Consider the following 17,889-nt stretch of genomic DNA (forward strand, 5'->3'; position numbering starts at 1 on the left):
CGAACAATTACGCCAAATATAAATGGTAACTTCAGTCAAAGCTAGCTTATACACTGTAAACTATCTGTAAGACCTGGTTCAGCCTAACAAGATAACTTAGCCATGGATTGATCTGGGGTTAACCATGACTCAAGTCAACACCAATCCCCGTCCTGGATCGACGTAGACCTTTGGCGGCCAGAAACTCGTGCTGTGTAATCGTTCATGTATAAACACGCTAGACATACGTTAACTTCAGAACGCAGGTAATGCACGTACAGAAATCAAATGCACCAATTGCATCAGTTGGGGTTTTGCTAACAGCAGATTGTTAGCAGATCATGCCAGTTGGTTTAGGAGAAGTTAACCCAATATTGGCATTGTAAAGCAAGATCATCAACATGGAAAACATTCCATACAACTGTTCTTTTCTTATTTTGGTAGACTGAAAACCAGGAGACAATGCATTGGGAAGGGAAGGAAAAACAGTGTTCAAATTCTGTGGTTAACTATACACGTCATGAAAAACCATTTATAAGCAAGACTGCTGTTTCATCAGAGAAGCAGCTTTCCTCTGATAAACAAACAGCTCAAACTGTGTGTGTGTGTGTGTGTAGGAAATGAAGAGCTAACCATTATCATTCAATCAACAAAACAAGTGAAAATGAAAATTTTGCTTGGAAGCCTAAGCATGGATTAAACAATAGGAGTCTAAAGTACACGAAAAAATTTCAAGCATTATGCAAAGCAATTCAACAACAGAAATTGATGCTGGTAAAACTTGACTCTGGTCAAGGATGAGCTTCTTTATAGTTCAAGCATCAGAAAATTATACAGCCATAACAGTAAAACAAAACAAAAAACTCGGGATCATTTTCCGATCCAATTACAGCATCTCCAGTTATGGCAAAAAGAAGCATCTACAGTTCGGATCAGCTTTACAAAACAAAAGAAACTTGCCTATATTGGTGTGTGTTGAGCTGTTTCCACTAGCAAACTTATTAACTTTTGCAGGATAAGCTACAGTATTAGTTGCTTTGGCTGGCCTATGTACCGACCTTCATGTATCAACTCAGAAAACGTTCAGTTTCTATCATCCCAATTCTCTTACCTTTTGAAGCATCCTCACCATGAGGACTGCCTGCATTTGTGGAGAAATCCAAGCCATTTCTTCCTAGGCCATTTGTGCTTTGTTGACTTCCATAATCACCGGAGGAAGTTCTGAAGAGATGGCTGTTGGATCATCTCTGGCATGATCTTCACTTCTTATCATCTCCCTAGTAATTGAGGCATCATCAACCATTCGGCTTACCTCTGTTTGTGACAAACTTTGCATTGTTTGTTTGTCAGCTTCTCTACCAGTTGCCACCAATTCTGCTTCACTGGCTTCGGTAACAACCTGGAGAAATTCCGAAGGGATAGCAGCTGGGTCCAATTCCCGACAACCCTCCGGAGCGCTATGAGCTTCTTCGCCTGTAAGCACATGATTAGGGACCTGATGAGAGAAGCGGAACATCTCTTCTTTAGGAATCCTCCTAATATCATTTGGACCTACATGTCTACAAAAAACTGCCTTGAAACCAGCAACCTTAATAAGAGGAACAACAGATATGCCCTGTTCTTCATCGTAGTCATCAAGTACTTCTACCATCTCATATTCTCGCACCACTTCATCTGGGGTGTCCTCATTCCAGTCTGGAGACCAGTTTCTGTATAGAGCCCAGACATCTCCCTTTCTTGGAAGGATGCGAACAACTCCACGTGCGCCTTTTGACCATGTAACCCTATGTGAGAAAGAGTTTAAGGTTTTGCTGATTTCATGTCTGCCAGTCCGGAAATCACCACAAGTTTTTAAAAAACCAGACCCCACCCAGTCTAGAAGGCCAAATTCACTGTTGCTTCGTGAGTTAAGCCAACTGATCTTCATCTTAAAAGGCTTCAAAGAGATCACTGAGTGAATTCGAGCATAATATCGGGGCATCCCATCGTTTTCATCATAGGCAGCCCAGACCTGGTCATCACCAAAGGAACTTTCTGTTCGATCCAAGTCAAAATTATGAAAATCAGGATCTGGAACATTGATTGACAAAGGTGCTGGTGCCTGTTTAGTAGATCCATTGGAAGAAGTGCCAGCAGAGTCACCACTCTTATGTTTATTTGCATCATTGTTCACCAAGCTTTCCGGTTTTTTACTTTCTTTCAGTTTCACCTGATTTGAGCTCCATTCTTTAAGTTTTCCACGGACCTCCAAGAGTCCCTTCTTCATCAAAATGTTTCGAAGCTCGAGAAGGGACAACTCTCGTCCAGTGATGGACTTGGTATGAATATCTGAAAAACCATGAACCCTTTGTGCTTCAAATTGGCCCCTTCTTGGTTCAGATGAATTTCTGATTCCTGCTCCTCCATTTCCAATGACTGCTTGATTCAAAACATCAGCTCCGTGATTGTTCATGCCAGTTTCATCACATCTCCTCCTTTTAAAGAGTTGGTCTGCTCTAAGAGCAGAATTACCCACCCTTTTGGAAGCATAACGCTTCTCCCATTCAGTGGCTGCCTGTGCATCCTCCTGCTCTCTCTTCAATTGGTCATGTGTTTTCTGAACCACACTCTTAGCATGACCAGCGGTTGATGTTGATGCAATTTTGCCTCCAAAATTACACCATTGGAGATTTGGACCATTAGTTGAATTGTGTACTCCAAACCCCTCAGATCCTGAATTTTGACCACCATTTTTTTGAGAATTAAATGCATTACTATTTCCAGCATGATGTCTTGGATTCTGGGATGACTTCATAACGTTTGAAGGTGGATCCTTCTCAACAGCCAAAAAAGGCTGATGACAGTTGGGACATAGCAGGTTGTGATTCAGATAAACCCTCAGATACTCATAATGCATCATACATCGACTGCAGATAGTCCAAAACGTATCAGGTTTTTTAGATGACGGAGAAGGGACTGATGTGGGCCTCGACTGCATATTCTTGTTCTGAGTCCTTGTATGCGAAGTTACAGTACTGTTGTGATTATGAAAGCCATTTTCCCTATGTTGGGCAGAGGGAGCCTTAGTCTGGGTTGATACTCTCCCCTGCCATTCTGCAGGACTCAGTTTCTGATTGTATGCTCGTCTCTTTTCCTTATCAGATAACAAGCCCCAGGCCTCTGAAACCAGCTTAAATGCATCATCTGCACCCAGAGACTTGTTTCTATCAGGATGAAGCATGAGCGCTAGCTTGTGGTAATGTTTTCTGACTGTCTCATCGTCAGCCCAGGGGTTCGCACCAAGCACGCCGTACCAATCAACTTCTCCATTACTAGTTCTGTTCTCTGCAGAAATATGAACGTCAAAAGTAGTCAGCATTTGGGATAAACCATCGAGCTCGGGGTACAAATTTTGAGCCTTTAAAGCAAACTTCTTTGCCCCAGCATAATCCCTCCCCATAAACTTCTTCTCAGCAATTTCCTTTGCCCTGACTGCTTCATCTTTGTTGCACTCCATAATATCTCGATGTCCTAGAATATAGCCCTTGTCTTGTGGTTATATGAATGTTTCTAAGATTTCATCCACAAGTCATATGTTCCACGGCTCCAGGTTGTTCATTTTTCAAGACAAATGGCACTGTCAATTCTCTGACACCTGTTCAATGCAGAAAAAAGTTAAACTAAAATAAATGTCGAAGAGATCTAATGTCAGTTATTGTAGCCATATAATTACAAAACAAACACGATATTCATACAAATCGCAACCAACAGTACTTGAATTTCTTATTCCTTCCTGAAAAATAAATCTCCAGAAAAATAACTCTTATAGAAATCACATAATTCTTTATTTTACTCTAGAATGTATCACATTTATTTACATTAACAAGGAGAAGTTTTCAATATTTGACAGAATAATAAATCTCAGTCTTCTAATTTGAGCAACAAATGTCAGCAAAACTTGCAGCATGACATACAATAATTTGATAAAATAAGAAGTGCTCATGGACCACTCATCGTGTAATATAATTCCCTAATACCTATGAAACATAGAGGCATGTGAATCACTTCATATTGGAATATTTGACCTATAAACATAGATGCACATGAATTAATTCATATTGGGATATTTGATCTATAAACAAAGATGAGCATGATTCACTTCATATTGGAAAAGTTAAGTGATCTTTTTCCTATCAAAAGAAACACATAAACCCTAGCAGTAACTTCTTGTGTGTCCTTGTGCCTAACAATGAATCTCATGCTTCAAGCCCACAAAATCCTATCGGGCATCATCTACAATATACAAAAGGGTTTGATTCCATTTTAAGAATATGCAAAAAGGTGGGAAACATTCAATGGAATATATTAAAGGGCAGGAAAGAAAAAGGATAGGGCACCACAATAGACATCAAATAATTCAGACAACTAAAATATAGGCAAATGCCACCTGCCTGCATTGCACGCTTTTCTTTACTGTCAGTTATAAATGAAAATCATACATGTGCATGTACAAAAGCACACATGCGTGCGCATATGTAAGGGTCACCATAGGTTTTCATAGAAAGGCAGGGTTCACCAACTTACAGGATATAATCATGCTACTTGAATTTTATAAAGTATCTATTATACAATTATGATGACAGACAAACACAAACACGGATATTGTAATGAGAATAAAGTACAAGATATTGGACAAAAAAGCTCCCAAGTTCTAGACACATGAATACCGGTACTGTGTCTTTCCAGGAATATCCTAAAATGGAGTGTGCATATTTATGAGTTTCTAAAGAGGAATGGGAGAGATCATGTTTTTCACCTTAAAGACACCAAAACAGGGATCCATAAGGATTACATTTGAACTTGTACAGGTGCTTGCATGCAATGTGTCCACTACTAGCTTCTGCCGAAACTCTTCCATTTTTCCCTCCCAACAAATAGGTCTTCCCCCTAGTCATGTTATCTAACCAAGAAGGCCCTGTGACTCGTCCAACCTTTACATATAATCTCAATCAGGTATGCATAGGTCATCCCCCCCTTATAATTACAAGTAGAAATACTTGGCACTTTCAAACCCTACCATATATATTCATAGTGAATGGTGATATCAGGGAAAGGAGAGAACACGATTTTCTAAAAAAAGCTTATGTAATATCCAACAAATAAATAAGGTACAAACACTATTCATTTTATGGGTTAAAAACTAATGTCAAAGAATTATTATTGTTTGACACTCCTAAACATCAATGCATAAGAGGACATGTTGGGGCAGTTAACACACGATTTATGTATTCTATTGTGCACAATTCCTACATCATGCAGACTTAACCAGCACTAGGTAACTGTGCCACACACCAAGGCAATGCCACTTTTCCAATTTTCTTCCTTTACAAATGTAAAACATAGACATGGAAAGGCAACATAATCAACATGCAGAACACATTTTTACTTGAGTAAAAAAAGGCTAGTTAATAATGCATGAGTGCTTTCTGTATCAAGCCTCACACAAGAGCTACTACGCCTTATTCGTGTTAAATAATAAATTTGAAATCCATGTAGGCATATCTATATATAGATGGAAAAGGAGTATTTTTTATTCTTAATTTCTTCCTTTTCCATCTTAAGCATATAATGTTGGACTTCCAGGGAAAATAAATTCAGCTTTCGAATAAATATAAGTAGTTTCTCAAATCATTTGTTGTTAAAATAGTTTTTTCCATCTCTCAACAAGAACCATTTTTCATCTCGATGACTAAATAAGAAATGCACTTTGCAGATGGAAGTCAGTTTTTCCAATTTAGTTTTTCCCTTTGTTCTTCTCAATTTGTAGATTCAGAGAAACCATATATCTAGAGAAGTCTCATGGATGGTTGTTTTAAGATTCTTTAAAGTTCAGATCAGAATGTGTAAAATATTTTTTCCCATTAAGGATCGATGATACTGGACAAAAATTGAAACTTTCAATTTACCTCGAGTGCAAAGCTTATCTTTAGCTTTCATAGTATGATTTGAAATCATACATTTAGAGGAGAGGCAAATGAAGTAAAAGTTAGCTTCAAAAGGTACCATTAACACAAGGAAAAGAAATAGGTAGAAAATGATCAAACATGGTATATACATAAATATAATGTTTTATCACCTATAAAAGTTGCACACTTGTTTCTTTCGAATCCTGATCTTTCCTTAACGTGTTAAATTCTCGAACAATGGCGAGAACATTACCATAACATTTGAAATTCAACACCAAATAGTTCCAAAGATAATCAGAATCTCCTGTTCGTTATTCTTAAAATAACACATCCCCACCTTCGCGGAGCTACCATTACCTCAACCACAATTTGCAACAGGACATAAAGAACCAATTCTGTGTAATAGATTCAGCTTTTAATACTCTAGATTAATACTAAATTAAAACTTTTCAACAACTTGATTATCACAAGAATGCTAACATAAGCAACGTGCAACATTCCCACAAAATTCCTATGGATCCAAATCCATAACAAGATACAATCAGATTCAGAATTCCTACCTTCTTAAGATACCTTATCAACTCATTTCAACAGTCCAAACTCTAAAGTAGTAGCATTTACAATAACAAACTAAGATAGCCTCAAATTATCACACACACGCATTCATTTGAGAACAAAAAAGCCAACAGACAACAAGCCCGCAAAATGTAAACTAAAAAAGGTCCCGTCTTTCCTTCACCATTTCATGTTCTAAACAATTCAAGAATCACATCCAACTCAAATTAAACATCCACAAAAACAAAACATAACAAAACCCCATTAGCAAACAGTAAAATAAATAAGCCAAAAACACTACAATCGATCAAACAACAAGTTATTCATGGATCTACAGTGATAGGGTTTTTAAAGCAACAACTAACGGTCAAATTACACTCATTTGAATTATTAGCAAATTAACTTCAAACTGAAACCCTAGATTCTAAAGTCTTGAAAGCAGTACCCAGATTGCTAATCTCGCAAAAAAACAGAATAAAAAACAAAACTTTATCATATGGCCCAAAAAAACTTAAAAAATGAGAAGTTACCTATAGAAAGGAGAGTCTTTTCAAATGAAGAAAAATTGTATCAATCAAAATGCATAATGGGTTTTCATTTTTTATTTTTTTTTTCAAAAACCCATTAGAAACTCTGAACTCTGAAGAGCTCTCTCTCTCTCTCTCGCTCTCTCTTTCTCTCAGCTCTAAAGTGCCCAAGTAAGCATAACTGAAATAACAAAGAAAATGAAAAGGCAAGTGGGGGTTTGGTTAATATTTAAGTAGGAGTGTGCCCTTTTTTTATTATTAACCCAAATCCTACTTTTTTATAGTGAAAACAAAGTTGACTATGGTTAAATTTTAACTCCTGAATGGGGTTCAAATTTAACCTTGGCATTGTGGTGGGTTAGATTTTAACCTAGGTTAAATTTTTTAACTATAATTGGGTTTGCAAAAGTGATTAAATTTGATGGATTATTGTGGTGATATTACCCTATGATGGATTATTAATGGCAAATCTTAGTGTTAATGACACATTGCAGAGAAAGCATGGTTAGATTTTCTTTTTTCCATTTTAATTAACCATACAAGATATTAATTTTGAGGTGATATTATGAATATGCAAATTAATATAGTAGGTGATAACTAGTGAATTATTAGTTACACGACTAAAATAGGATGAATTAGGTATACCAAAAAAATTACAAGAAATTCTTTATATAAGATATTTTACCCTGAAGGATAGTTTTGTCATTTTAAAATGCTTTTTAGCTTGCAAATCCAACTTTTTATAATGAGAACTATTTAACCAGGGTTAAATCTTAACTCTTGAATAGGGTTTGCATTGGCAAAGCAATGTGCCTGATTAACTAGGTTCCAGGGTTAAACTGAGCTGCAAATTTTGTGAAATATTTATGGAGAATTGCTCAGAAAATTAATTGCAAATGTTGCAGAAAATCAACCTTTTCCTTGAAAAAATCTAAACATTCTGACAACTGCAATTTGCTTTATGCAGCACCTGTTAAGGCTATCTGAGATGGTTATCATAACCAATTATGCCATTCTCATTATTACTATACTTTAATCCAGAAATTTTAACCTTCGATTGTTATTTTTCTACTTTAACCTTTTCCCCCCTCCATATGTATTTATTATCATTGATCATTATTAGTATATCTCTTGTATTCAACTTAAACGTTGAAGTTAAAGTTTTCCCAGGATTTGTTTGGCAAAAATATATTCTCTCCGAGATATCTCAATGACAATAGGCCAAGGTTAATTGTAACCGTAATCTCTGTTATTGCCTGAATTTAATGTGATTGTACAAATTCTTTTAACTTGTTTTGATCCTTCCACGTGTTAGGCTTGAAAGTATCAATCACTTGTTATCCACAACAATAAAGCTTGAACGTAAGAATCACATGAAATAAGCCTCCCAGAAGGCTTTCTTTTTGTCTTTTTTATAATTTTACAGTCACCTAGTGATATCCTTGAGCTAGTTTCTGTTCAAAAAGCAAGCTGTCCGCACAAAAACAGAAGGGTATGGAAAATTTCACGTCTTATAGCTCTGGTTTTGTTGATGTTGGACAATTACATGCTGCGTTGGAAGATCAAAATACAACAGAATCATTGTCTATTCATGGTCAGCATTGTCATAGTTTTGAACGTAACTAAGATTGAGTCATGGCATGTATCATTAGTTTTACTCTCCAGGTTCTGCTAAGATAGGCTTTTCACCATTGAAAGCAGCCACTGATTTCTCAACCACAGCAATCACTCTTCATTCTTGAACCACCTGAAGTTTCTGTTAGCAATCAAACAAAATAAATTGGTCAGCATTTTGTTTTACCAGCTGACTGTGCAAGAGGAAGGAAATATTAATTAGGCTAATCAAGACAGAATTTGTCAGTATTTTGTTTTTCCAGTAGCTGTTCGATTCAAACTATCAGCTCCGTAATTGCACATGCCAGTTTCTTCATGTCTCCTCCTTTTACATAGGTGGTCTACTCTAAGAGAAGAGTTATCCATCCTTTCTGAAGCATGACACTTCTCCCGTTCAGTGGCTGCCCGTGCATCCCCCTGCCTTCTCTTCACTTGGTCATGTGTCTTCTGAACCACACTCTCACCATGACCAGTGGTTGACATTGACGCAACTTTTACATCCAGCAAGACTCATTCTAGTAAAATTACTCCACTGGAGGTTTGGGCCGTTAGTTGAAATGCGGACTTCAAAGCTCTCAGATTCTGAACTTTGACCACCAGTTCTTTGGGAATTAATAGGATTGCTATTGGCGGCATGATGTCCTGCATCCTGGGATGACTTTGTAACATTTGATGGTGGATCTTTCAAAACAGCCAACGAAGGCTGATGACAGTTTGTGATTCAGATAAACCCTCAGAAACTCACAATGCATGATACATTGCTTGCAGATAGTCCAAAATTTATCCGGTTTTCGAGTGAAGGTGAAGGGACTGATGCAGGCCTCAACTGCATATTCTTGTTCCAAGTCGTTGTATGCAAAGTGACGGTACTGTTATGATTATGAATTGAAAGCCATTTGCCCTCTGTTGGGCAGAGGGAACCTCGGTCTGAGTTGACACTCTCTGTTGCTTTCCTGACAGATTGAGCTTCTGATTGTATGCTACTCTCTTCTCCTTATCGGGTAACAAACCCCAGGCCTCTTAAACCAGCTTAAATGCACCATCGGCACCCAGAGACTTGTTTTTATCAGGATGAAGCACGAGAGCTAGCTAGTGGTATTGCTATTCCAGGGATCACACCGAGCACAGAGTACCGATCAACTTCTCCCCTACTTATTCTCTTCTCCACAGAAATATACACATCAAATACTCTCAGCATTTTCAATAAACCCTCAAGCTTGGGATACAAGATCGTGTCTTTCCAGGAATATCCTGAAATGGGGTGGATATTTATGTCTCTCAAGAGGAATAGCAAAGCCAACGTTTTTCACCTTAAGTCACCAAAACATGGATCCATCAGGCAACATAATGCCTATATCAAGTGGTGAGTGGATATATCCAAGATGACATGTTTCCAAATTTCTTCCTCGCAATTCTAAAACATAGCAGACACAGAAAGGCAACATAATCAATATGCAGACCACATTTTTACTTCAGTATTGAAAAGACAGTTAATAATGCAGGAGTGCTTTCTGTATGAAGCCTCACAAACAAGAACTACGCCTTACGCATGTTAAATTACAACTTTGAGATCCAGGTATACGTATTTGCATATAGATGTAAAAGCAACACTTTTTATTCTTATTTTTCTTCCTGTTCCATCTTATGCATTCCCAAGCACATAATGCTGCACTTAAGAGGGAAGATAAATTCAGATTTCATGTAAATAAAAGGTAGTTTCCTGAAACATTTGTTGTTAAAATAGCCTTTTCCATCTCTCAACAAAAACCAGTTTTCTTCTCGTCAGCTAAATAACAAATGTGCATTGCAAATGGAAGTCAGATTTGCCAATTTAGTTTTTACCTTACTTCTTCTCAATTTCCAGATTCAGAGAAGCAATATATCTAGAAAAGTCTCAATGACGGTTGTTTTCAGATTCTTTCAAGTTCAGATCATAATATATAAAAATGGTTTTCCATTAAGGATCAACGATGCAGGACAAAAACCTGCAATTCTGCTATCAATTCTGCAAAGATTCAGCCTTTTAATATTCTAGAGTAATGCTGAATTAAACTTTTCAAGCAACTAGATTATCACTAAAACACATTCCCACAAAATTCCTGCAGATCCAAATCCATAACAAGATACAATCAGAATCAAAATTCCTACCTTCTTAAGATACATATCAACTCCTTTGTACAGCCCAAACTCCAGCATAACAAAAGGCAGTAGAATTCACAATAACAAACTAAAGATAACCTCAAAGTGTCACATAAAACAACTAATCAATTCATTTGAGAACAAAAACAGCCCAAAAGCAACATGCCCACATAATGTAACCTGAAAAGGCTCCCATCTTTACTTCACCATTTCATATTCTAAACAATTCATGAATCACATCCAACCCATAATTTAACATCCACAAGAAAAATTAGAATAAAAAATAAAACATTACTGTAGAGTAATAGGGTCCACTAGACCCAATTGTCTTGCCCGTCAGACCCAAAAATATTGATTCTGACTCCACAACAAGACCTAATAGCGATTGGGTTAGGCTCCGCAACCAGACCCAATAGCATTTGGGTTTGACTGGGCCGTCAGACCCAAGACTATTAGGACCGCTATACATGATTGTCTTGCTTGCCAGACCCAATAGCATTTAGGTCTGGCTCCACAACCACGCCCAAGATTATTATGTCTGACTTGGCAATCAAACTCGAGGCTCTTAGATCTGGTACTCTGTATTCTTTATATTTGTTTTAAATTTTTAAAAAAATTGTTATTGACTCGCTATAAATCACGATTCAATATATATCTATATGTCATGTGTAATGAAGAAGAAGATTCAGGAAATATGTTATCCAAATCAACAAGTGTTATTAAGTATTTATGATTAAGTCATTGGTTCCTTTTTAAATTTTGATTTTAATAAATTATCAATTAACGAGCTGACCTACATGAACTTTCTAAAAAAATTGTAGGAACACGCGCATGGAGTGGCATGCTAAGCTGCCGCCAGCCCAGCCCCGCCCCCACCCCCCCCCCCCCCCCCCCCCCCTTTTTTTTTTTTCCCAATTTCCTCATCCAAGCTTGAGATGCATTATTTTCAAGATTTTGGTTTCTTTCAATCGATTTTGCAAACTTTTCTAAGAAAAAAAAAATTCAACTAACCCTTTTCTTTAGTTTGAGTTAAGAAATTTTAAGTTAGTTTATTATTCTTTAAAAAAAATAAAATATTTTTAAAAGTATAGTTAAATAAATTTTTAAATTTAAACTTTAAAATCAATATTTTAAAAGATTTTTTTTTAAAAAAAAATATACTATAAATATTAAAAAACAATTAATTTTAATTTATGTGTAAATTGATTGAAGAAATTGTATGATTTTTCAGACGAAATCTATGAATATTTCTTTGACAAAATTAGCATTGACTTTATGAGAAATGGGTATAAATGTCTATATGATGAATGAAAGGTGCGTTATTGAAGCTATAGGGTGCTTTTCAAAGTAAATAGTGTTTGGAAGCCGGTGCAAAGTGCAATTGTATTTTGAAAAATTTTAATTTTTTTAAAATTAATTTTTAAATTTTTTTAATGTATTAATATTAAAAATAAATTCTTAAAAAATAATAAAAATATATATTATTTTAATACATATTATCACGAGCCCTGAAGCCGAAATGAAGGTTACAGCTGGGAGTGGTTCCACACGTTATCGCAGCCCATGTGGCACACTGTGACTGGTCCATGGCCATGTAAGTTGAGATGGTGACGCTAGCTAAACCTGAGCCGCGTGTCTCATCAGCGCGGAATCGAAGGTGGGGCCAAATGATTACGTGTCGGCCGTTAAAAAGGCCTAACTTTCTCCCTGAACTTGACCTCATAATTTTGTGGCAGCCGACACATCTCACATGATTCATATTTTATTTTGCAAAAACATAAAAATTAAACAAGAAAATTAAAATCACTAAAAATTATTCTGAATTTTGAGGTTTTGAATCAAATTGAATTTAATCTTGAATCTTTATTTTTTTATTTTGAATATCTCAAGCTATTTTTGATAAAAAAATATATTTTTATTAATTTTGATATAAATGATAATAATATTGATTTTTTAAAATAAAACATAGGATATTAACTAAAAGAAAGTGAGTACACACCTTAAAATACTGTTTTAAAATCTGTTATTAAGGATTTTATGCGTTAGAGACAAGAGTGTGCGCGCACGCGCGCTCATATATATATATATATATATATATATATATATATATATATATATATTGTGGGTGTTTTACTTGTAGAACCAAATCGAAATGAAGTAGCATTTTATCTAATAGGTAATGATTTAATTTGAGAGTAATTATACTCTGGATTTTAACATTTGATACGAATAAAAATGAATTTCTCACAAGTAGAATATTAGAATGAAAGTCTACTGATTTTTTAAATAAAAATCATAACTAATTAGGAGATAATTATATAAACATGAAATTAAGTAGAAAATAAATAATATTGGTACTTGTCTAACAACAACTCCCTCTTCCATATAAGAATATGGTATGAATCATTTAATAAATAGTCCAGTGGTAAGAGTTTGGGACTAAGAGATTTTCTCTCCTTATAGTCTCAGGTTCGAGTCATGTAGTTGCTAATATAGTGACCACTGGAAGTTTATATGATTGTTAACTTCAAGACCTGTGAGATTAGTCGAGGTACGCGCAAGCTGCCCGGACATCCATATTAATAATAATAATAATAATAAATGTGGCATGCCATGAACGAAAAACTTTTTATGTGAAATTAAGTGTTCATAAATTTGTTAACATATCATCATCATCACTCTTGAATACCATCAACTACGTACTGCTCATTCCTTGTAAATTAATAAATTCCAAAAAAGAGATATTTGAGAGTTTGTTATCATGTCAAGATGGTGTATTGATGTGGTTTGATTCTTAAAATATAAAAAAAGGATAAGAAAGTGTTTTAGACGGCTTCATAGCACAATATCCCTCTTTGAATAATCATACTCAATCAAGCAATATGTTCTGTAATATAAACATGATAAATATAATTATGAGAGCCTTTAAAAATATATGTCTCATGCTTTTGTCTTAAGATTCTTCCAGGTTTGCGGTTGTTGTGCATACAACTCTTAACAGCACAAAACACGCGAGCATTAAAAATATCTTTTTATTAATGTGGATGTTCGAGTTAGCTTGCGTGTACCTCGACTAGTTTCATGGGTCCTAAAATTAACGATCATGTAAGCCTCTAATAGCCTTGAGATTTGTAAGACTCGAACTGGTGACATCTAGAGAGCAAACCTAGAACTTGACTAGTTGAGTTATATCCTTCAAAATTAAAAAATATATATATTATTTTTATCTTTATGCTATTGCTCCTTTTATTTTTAATGATAGACCTCACCACAAACCACATACGCAACAGCTAATCCGATCACAATATTAATATCTTAAAAACAAATAAATATACACTAAAAATGAAAATATGTGTAATTAAAAAAATAAATCTCTCATTTTAGTTTTCTATTAAATTTGTATACTCTTAAAATAAAAAAATATATAAAAAACATAGCCCATCTAAATTAAATGCTAGGTTAATTCTTTCTAAATTGAAGAATATATATATATATAAAATGGCATATTAAAAAAAAAAGCTTGTTTCTGACACAACAAAACTTGTGCAAGACAAAAGCACTTGAATTCCATAGTTAGTCGAGGATCATGTCGTGTTGGACTCAACTAATTAGTTAAGAGAGTTGTCAAAAATTTATGTTCATGTGTCGAAAACCTAAAACCCCACATGGCACAAAACATTTAATAAAATAAAATAAAAAGACATGAAGGATATATTCGTACGTCATGTTTCAAGAGCGTTACAGCTTGAAAACAGTGTGTGCATGCACGCACCATCATGAAATGAGTGAATGGATCGTGATCGAGTTTCTTTATTACAAGATCAGTTGCGTCTAACCACAACTAAAATCCTTGTCCTCACCCTCAATTTTGTACATTAATCAAATGCATGAACTGTGAAAATTAGGGAGGAGGAGAGCTGTTAACGATTGATTAGGATTTGTCTCTGTTAATTTAATCTTTTCATTAACATGAGTTAAGCTGCAATTCAAGCCTTGAATCGTGGTAAAAATTCTATTACCTTAGACATTGATTATTAATTAATATTATTAAAGAAATTCTGTTGCGTTATCTGGTGTTCTTATGTGGGTTATCTTCATCGATAAAGACAAACTTCTTCTCAGCAATAAATTCAACCTAATCTTGACGAGTTCTTGAAGGCTGATGGAATGGATTTGTATTCAAGGAAAGAAAGACCATGAAAAGAAAATTTATCGTAAATACGCTTACTTATACGATCACAAACCACATATCTAAGAATCGATAGAACATGTTTGATTTTGATATGTAAAAATTGACATGAAAATACCTGTGTTTGTGAACAGAAAATTGAGTCCCCACAGCAATAACATATGCAGTTTCTGAGTCCTCACAATTTGACATTTAAAATCCCAAATTACACAATATAAAACTATGGAGAATGTGATTTATAATCTTCAATGATGTAAGCATAATCTCAATAATGGAAGCACTAAGCACTTATTAATCCAATAGCATATATATATGTTTATACATATGATCGGTTAGCCACCAACTAAATATGATATGTGACAGATTCTGCATCCGAAAGCAATTTTGACAATAACGATAGCAGCCAACCCAACAGATATAGACAACGACGAGGAGGAGGAGGAGATAATTCATAAGATAATTTCTTACAATACATACAACATTGTTCACTGTCTTTCAATTTATCAATTTGATTCAAGAAATCTATGCACAAACCCACATTTTAATTTCAAAATAAGTAATAACAGTAACTGATGCTCTTCTTTTTCTTGATCTTCTTCAACTTGAGGTTCACCTTCTAGTACTGTTTTTCAATAGTTCCAGAAACAATCAAGGTCCATTGATTGGACTAATGTACAAGGTGGTGCCTCTTGTTCATCAAATGACCTTTTTCCCGCTTCAAGATTTGATATGACAGAAGAGATTTCATTGTTCATATCTGCAGCGCTATCTTGTGAGACACTGGCCATGTCCCTTTCAAGCTTGGAACTTTGCTGCTTCATGTTTGAGCCTTGGTTCTCAATCAAGGCTTTTAAAACTGAGCGGTCTTGAATTGAAACAGAACCTGGATATTGCAAATTTCCTGATGCTGCGACAGCCTGGGGAGAGTAGAATGAATTCAGAAGTGGGATTCGAGGAAAAACCTCTGAAGGGTTCGAAGAAACTGCAAAAAGATGATTGTTGAAGCTATCAGTTGTGTCTTGTTGGTTTCTTTGATCATCACTGAGATTGGAGAAGCAGGGCACGTAGGCCGACTCGGCCACCGGCTTAATCTTGCCATTGGAGGGTGAAGAATCCGTCAATGGTGGCAGACCATAAGGGCTAAATTCATTACCAAAAGAACCTAGTCTCACTAGACCTGAAATATAGGTCTTCTTTCCAGCCGAGCTCTTTTGAAACACCCTGCAAATCACCCATTCATTCTACAATACAAGAGCAAAAATCCATCAGCATAATAACTAAACAATAAAAAAAGAGTCAGAATGATGAACAAAAACAGATGAAACAAACAGAGGAGAGGGGTGTACCTTGGCAGTTTTGGGGAGATTGTGGGCAGAGAATTTACCCTCTAATCTGTATTCATGCATGACCCAGTTGGTTTTCTCTCCTTTAGGGGCTCTGCCCTTGTAGAAAACAAGGGTCTTTTTCATTCCAACCAGGGATTTTCCTCTGTAGATCTCCTTATCTTTCCCCGTGGCTTTCCAGTAACCAGCTTCAGTTGCCCTATTTGTTCTGAGACCTGTTGGGTACTTTCTGTCCCTAACACAGAAAAAGTACCACTCTTTCTCTCCCATCTTCGCCTTCCCTTCATCCAAACAAAACCATGGCCATAAGAAAGAAATCCCAACTTACCATAATCTCTATGAAGAAAGATTGAAAGAAATTGATCAGTTAGCTTAAAGACTTACATGGCAGTTCCCAGGGTTCAGACTTGTTCAAGTCCACATCTCCGATTGCTCTAGCAGAGAAGTTGATGTCAAGAACCTTCTTGTATAAGTAGTGAGAAATAAGCTCTTCGTCAGTCGGATGGAACCGGAATCCAGGAGGCAAATCCATCTTATCATCATCTTCCTTGCCAAGTCCAGAAATGTTTTCCATATCTTGAAACACTAAAACCCTCGTCTTGTTTTCTACTGGAAGACCTTTGTTTCAAAAACTATTTTTTTCTTTATCTGATTAAGAAGCTAATAAACTCCAAGAATTCAACCCCTACCCTCGTATATAACCTCTTGTATCAAATGGGAACTGACCAAACAAGACTAATTCTCTAGGTTCAAGGAACCTTGTAGAAAACAAAAGGCCTGAAAGAATTCAATGGAAAGTGAACAGCTAAATGACAGAGAAAAGGGTGATAAAGCTATGGGAAGTTAGGGAGAAAGGTAGAGATTAATAGAGAAAAGGGAAGGGGAGAAGCCATGGAATTAAAAAGTTAGAAACCTGAAAGACGGAGAGATCTCAAGAGAAAAGGCAATAGATAGGAACGGAGGCCCCTAAATACTCTGTTATTAGAGAGCAAGAAACGTGCTATGTAAAGCAACTTTTTGGTAGGTTGTTTTAGTCATCTATCTTTTAACTATAGGTGTTAGAAATTTAATGATCAGCTACAGCATTAGCTGACTTGGCTACTTATATGTCCACCCAATGTGTAAGAAAATAAAATCTCAGGCCTGTTCTTCACTTTTCCTAGCTTTTGAGGCATTTCCCACCTGAGGTCTACCTGAATTGGTGAAGAATTCTGTGCCATTTCTTCCTTGGCCTTTCTATCCCCCATCTGTGCCTTGCTGGCTTTTGTAATCATCCGAGGAAATACGGATGGGATATCCGCTGGGTCATCCACCTTGGCTCTACTTTCATTTGTGGAAAACCCTGCACTGTTCCTCGGGTTTTCCACCAGTCTCCATCATCTGTGCCGCTCTGGCTTCTGCAATCACCTGGAGAAGTTCCAAAGGGATAGCAGCTGGTCTGGTAACTGACAACCCTTTTGTCCATGTAACTATGTGCGAGAAAGACATTGAACTTTTGCTAATTTCATGTCTGACAGTCCTGAAATCACTAGGATTTTTTTTAATTACCAATAGCACAGTAAATTAAAAAAATGATTAATTCAAATAGGTTCAAAAAT

The 17,889-nt window shown here is 35.9% G+C and overlaps 2 protein-coding genes across 3 annotated transcripts; both read right to left on the reverse strand.

The window, feature by feature from the left end:
- Positions 1 to 744: 744 nt before the first annotated feature.
- LOC7489821 (uncharacterized) lies at positions 745 to 7,212 on the reverse strand. Of its 2 annotated transcripts, XM_024582617.2 has the most exons (3): positions 7,010 to 7,212; positions 4,775 to 4,949; positions 745 to 3,613 (listed from the first exon to the last, which is right to left on the reverse strand). In XM_024582617.2, the coding sequence occupies exon 3, from the start codon at positions 3,473 to 3,475 to the stop codon at positions 1,154 to 1,156; it is 2,322 nt and encodes a 773-aa protein (XP_024438385.2). In that variant the 5' UTR covers positions 3,476 to 3,613; positions 4,775 to 4,949; positions 7,010 to 7,212; the 3' UTR covers positions 745 to 1,153. The 2 variants fall into 2 exon arrangements, with proteins under 2 accessions (XP_024438385.2, XP_024438384.2); XM_024582616.2 differs by lacking the exon at positions 4,775 to 4,949.
- Positions 7,213 to 15,366: 8,154 nt separating this feature from the next.
- Positions 15,367 to 17,332, reverse strand: LOC7489822 (NAC domain-containing protein 100). Its single transcript, XM_002318347.4, has 3 exons — positions 16,676 to 17,332; positions 16,295 to 16,572; positions 15,367 to 16,189 (listed from the first exon to the last, which is right to left on the reverse strand). The coding sequence occupies exons 1-3, from the start codon at positions 16,863 to 16,865 to the stop codon at positions 15,578 to 15,580; spliced, it is 1,080 nt and encodes a 359-aa protein (XP_002318383.3). The 5' UTR covers positions 16,866 to 17,332; the 3' UTR covers positions 15,367 to 15,577.
- Positions 17,333 to 17,889: the final 557 nt, after the last annotated feature.

Source organism: Populus trichocarpa, chromosome 12 (assembly GCF_000002775.5).
Source record: "Populus trichocarpa isolate Nisqually-1 chromosome 12, P.trichocarpa_v4.1, whole genome shotgun sequence".
NCBI lineage: Eukaryota > Viridiplantae > Streptophyta > Magnoliopsida > Malpighiales > Salicaceae > Populus > Populus trichocarpa.

Coding starts and splice junctions, on each gene's coding strand:
- LOC7489821 (XM_024582616.2), bottom strand. CDS start 3,475: ATGGAGTGCAACAAAGATGAAGCAGTCAGGGCAAAGGAAATTGCTGAG.
- LOC7489822 (XM_002318347.4), bottom strand. CDS start 16,865: ATGGAAAACATTTCTGGACTTGGCAAGGAAGATGATGATAAGATGGAT. Junction 16,573..16,675: donor TGAACCCTGGGAACTGCCAT/GTAAGTCTTTAA, acceptor GTTTGGATGAAG/GGAAGGCGAAGATGGGAGAG. Junction 16,190..16,294: donor ATCTCCCCAAAACTGCCAAG/GTACACCCCTCT, acceptor CTTGTATTGTAG/AATGAATGGGTGATTTGCAG.